We start from the raw sequence: 4,056 nt of genomic DNA, 5'->3' as shown, positions 1-4,056 counted from the left end.
TTGAACGATTTCTCCTGCCTTTCCAGCAGGGACAGGTGCAGAGGACTTCAAGAAACATTGATTGTAAGGGTCTGGTGGGAGTGAAATTGGTGCTGCCACTCCAGAAAGCTGTTTAGCAAGAGGTACCAGTCACTTCAAAAACATTCACTCCCTATGACCTGGCACTACCACGCATGCAAATCCTTCTTTAAGAAATCTCCCGGCCGGGTGCAGTGGCTCATGCCTGTAATCCCAGCACTTTGGGAGGCCGAGGCAGGCGGATCACTTGAGGTCAGGAGTTCAAGACCTGGCCAACATGGTGAAATCCCGTCTCTACTAAAAATCAGAAAATTAGCGGGGCATGGCGGTAGATGCCTGTAGTCCCAGCTACTTGGGAGGTTGAGGCAGGAGAATGGCTTGAGCCAGGGAGATGAAGGTTGCAGTGAGCTGAGATCCCATCACTCAACTCCAGCCTGGACGACAGAGCAAGAATCTGTCTCAAAAAAAAAAAAAGGGAAAGAGAAAGAGAAAGAGAAAGAAATCTCCCAATGCAGATAAAGCCCCAGGCAAAGATTCACCCACACTTATCTACAATAGCAAAAACAGAAGCAAATTAAAATATCAAGTGATAAAGAATTGGTTAAATAAATTGAGACACACTGATAGGATGGAATATGCAGTTGATGAACATTTTATTTGTAAAAAGGTCTGCAAAACACACGGAAGTGCTGGAATAAAGTGATGGAACAGTAAAGTGGAAAAGGCAGGATACAAAGTTGTATATACAAGATAATTGCTCTGTAAAAAGAACACCGGCAAATTATGTGGAGAAGAAAAGAGTGGAAGGAAATACAACAAAATGAAATAATGATAGTCTCTGGTGAGACAATGGGTGACATTTTTTCTTCCTTTTCTTTTTCCTCTCCATCTTTGCAAGTTTTGCATACCCAACAACTCTTAATTTCACTTTTTAAAGGAAATAGGGCCAGGTGCAGTGGCTCATGCCTGTAATCCCAGTAATTTGGGAGACTGAAGCAGGAGGATCATATGAGGTCGGGAGTTCGAGATCAGCCTGGCCAACATGGTGAAACCCTGTCTCTACTAAAAATACAAAAATTAGCCAGGTGTGGTGGTGCGTGCCTGTAATCCCAGCTACTCGGGAGGCTGAGGCAGGAGAATCGCTTGAATGCAGGAGACGGAGGTTGCAGATCCATTGCACTCCAGCCTGGGTGGCAGAGTGAGATTCTGTCTTAAAAAACAATGATAATAGAAAAAGAAAAAAAAATAGTAGTTGTGCTACTTTACCCCCACCCCCTGACCCCTCCTCCAGGGGGCTGGACTTGGAGTCGCCTTCAGGTATCTGCCCTGTTCCTACTCTCCTCCGTGTTAGACACCCACATGCAGTCTGGTTTCCTAATCTTCTCTCTAGCCACCAGAATCCATAGGCAAGTAGCCCTTTCTGGACAAGGAAGGAGCCAAGGTTTTCTTCATCATTTTTCCAAAGGCAAGAAGGCATGGCCAGGGAGGGCGAATGGAAAGGCAACCACTCTCTGCTGGTCCTGGGCTTATCCCTGCAATGTGCACCTGACCTGACCCAGGCTTGGACTTAGGCAGGCCTCAGGGGAGTGCCCAGCTGGGTCATGGGGTCATGGATAGAGTAGATCTTATGGGGGCAGGTGGGAGATGTCACAGCCCAAATGCAGACTCTAAGCTGGAGGGGTCTGAGCGTTCATCTGGCCCGCTGGTCCTCAAACTCAAGTGTGACAGTCACTGGGCATTGTTAGAAATTCAGAGTCCTGCACCAAGTCCCAGAGATGGTTTTGGTGGGTCTTGGTGGGCCCAGGAATCACATTTTTCACAGGTTTCCTGAAGGGCTGGCATGCAGGGGGTTCGAAGAGGAGCCAGAATCCCAGTCTCACCCCAGCATGCTTCTCGTCATCACCAGCTGATGCAGGAGACTGCAGGACTGAGTCTGAGGACACCAGGGAGGGAGGACAAGGTGGGATCTAGAGCGAGAGGAAGGCAGGGCATGAGGCCCAGGAGAGTTTGTGCCAGATAGAAACTCAGAACAGATCCACTGAGCCTTGCCTGGCCCTGCTGAGGGTCAGCAGCCTGGTGCCCTGCCTAGGGATGTGAACCTATCAGGGATGTCCCAGTCTCCAGCTGGAAGGGCAAGGCCACCGCTCTGAGCTCCAGGGCTGACGAACACTTCTAGGTCAGGCTGGAGCATGCAGGAGGAGAGCCTGGGGAGGGTTGGGAGAGCCTGGAGTCCGGGCAGCTGGACTCTGAGGCTGAGGTGGAAAGCTTTCGGGAATCGGTGCTGATCCAGCCAGCCACACTGCTTCACGGCTGGTCTGGCCAGGAGGGCCTCCTGCCCTACACTGAGACACACTTCGAGAAACCCAGCTCCTCCTCAGATGTGTGGAGGGGAGGCATGGAGATCACGTCCCCTTCGGGGGCCTGGGAAGGGGCTTCCTCTTCCTCTGTAGTCTGTAAAGACAACAGTGGGGTTTGGAGAGCAGAACCCAAATGAAGGGGTAGGGGGTGTGAGGAGTGGTCCCCAGGTAGTTGTTGTGTCCACCCCAGCCTCTTCCACAAATTCCAGCCCTCCATCCATCTGCAGGGGCACAGGACCTAACAACTTCTCCTCCCCAGAGCTCCCAGGCTTTGATTCACGGCCTCTCATGACCCCAATCCATCCCTCCCCCAGGGTGCCCTCAAGGCCCCAGGCTGGGTTCTGGTGCAACTGTGGCCTCCTGCCAGCCCACAGCACTGTCAGCTGTGACTCCCAACAAGCTATTCAGGAATTTTCTGGACTGGAAAAAAGAGGATGTGAGGTCAAAAGCCCTGGTTTCCCTGGTGAAATAGGCTAGGGCTGTGGCTGTGATGGGGAAGGTGGGTGAATGCTGGGGTGTGGGGTTTTGGGAAACCCCAAAGAAGGTTGAGGAAAAGGCCTTCTTCCACTTCCTCCAATCGTCAGAGTGGAGGCAGGCAAGGTGGCTCTGCAGCCCCTCCCCTCCCAGGGCCCTTCTGTCCATACCTGGCTTAGATACTGGATCTCTGTGAAGAGGCTGGGAGAGGGCTCGGGGATGGTGAGAGGCCCCATGGACCCAGCCTCCAGTGGCTATAACAGACACTTGGTCAGAACAGCCTGTTCTTGGCAGCAGGGATAGTCTAGAGCCCGGCCAAGCCCAAGCAAGGGGAGGGAAATGTGGGAGGGGTGGGCAAGGCAGGGAGGTGCTGGGAGGGGAGAATATTAAGCTCCTGCGTGCCTCTGCCACTTCCTTCCTGCCTTGTCCAAAGAAGGATAAGCTGTCTCACCTCTCTGAAGCTCAGTTTCCTCAGCTGTAAAACTAGGTAAGAATTTGTCCTTTGGGATTGTAATATTCATAATAATATCCTACCACTCAACCAACGAGAACTTCTAGAATGACTGATTTGTTTTCATTATTTTCTATCCTTTAAAGCAGAAAGATCATGCAGGCTGCAGGTTCTTTGTAACAGGCCAGGAGAAAGCAGAGTTGAACATGCCAAAGATGCATTGAATAACAAGGAGCACATGAGATAATGGGTCTGAGCAATCCATTATCCATCAGATGGGGGGACCATGGCCCAGGGAAGAGAGAGGTAGTCCAAGATCAGTGGAGAGGCCCATATTCTGACCCGGGCCTGGCTGTTCCCATGGGTCCTCAGATCAGGAACGCCAGGCCTATCCATCTCGGGCCTTGCCCTGGCAGGTGGGCAGAGCAGAGGCTGGAGCCGGCCAAGGTCCCCAGCCAAGACTCCCGATGCCAGAGAAAGAAGCTTCCATTTTTTGGGCATCTATGAGGTATATCATCTCACTCTTTGCTATTTACAACCATGTGAGCTATGGCAACAGGGCTCAGAAAGGTAGTGCAATCTGCTTGACATCACACAGCTGGCAAATGGCTGAGCTGGGACTCATACCGGAGACGGTCTGACTGCAGACCCAAGCTCTTTCCCTATACCCTGCTGCCATCCTGGCTGGGTGTGTGACACATTTCTCTTGGGCTTGGTGTCCATGGTCTACTAACCAGGCCCCAGCTTCACCCAATA

General features: G+C 51.7%; 1 protein-coding gene across 1 annotated transcript in view; it reads right to left on the bottom strand.

The window, feature by feature from the left end:
* Window positions 1–652: 652 nt before the first annotated feature.
* The window catches only part of CD300LG (CD300 molecule-like family member g), a 15,947-nt gene continuing 12,543 nt past the window's right edge, over window positions 653–4,056 (bottom strand). The window contains exon 7 of the mRNA XM_011940058.1: window positions 653–2,469. Coding sequence (XP_011795448.1) covers window positions 2,356–2,469 — 114 coding nt within the window. The 3' untranslated portion in view covers window positions 653–2,355. The remainder of the gene's footprint in view (window positions 2,470–4,056) is intronic.

This window comes from Colobus angolensis, unplaced genomic scaffold (genome assembly GCF_000951035.1).
Source record: "Colobus angolensis palliatus isolate OR3802 unplaced genomic scaffold, Cang.pa_1.0 Scaffold187, whole genome shotgun sequence".
NCBI lineage: Eukaryota > Metazoa > Chordata > Mammalia > Primates > Cercopithecidae > Colobus > Colobus angolensis.
This window is presented reverse-complemented; position numbering and strand designations above follow the sequence as displayed.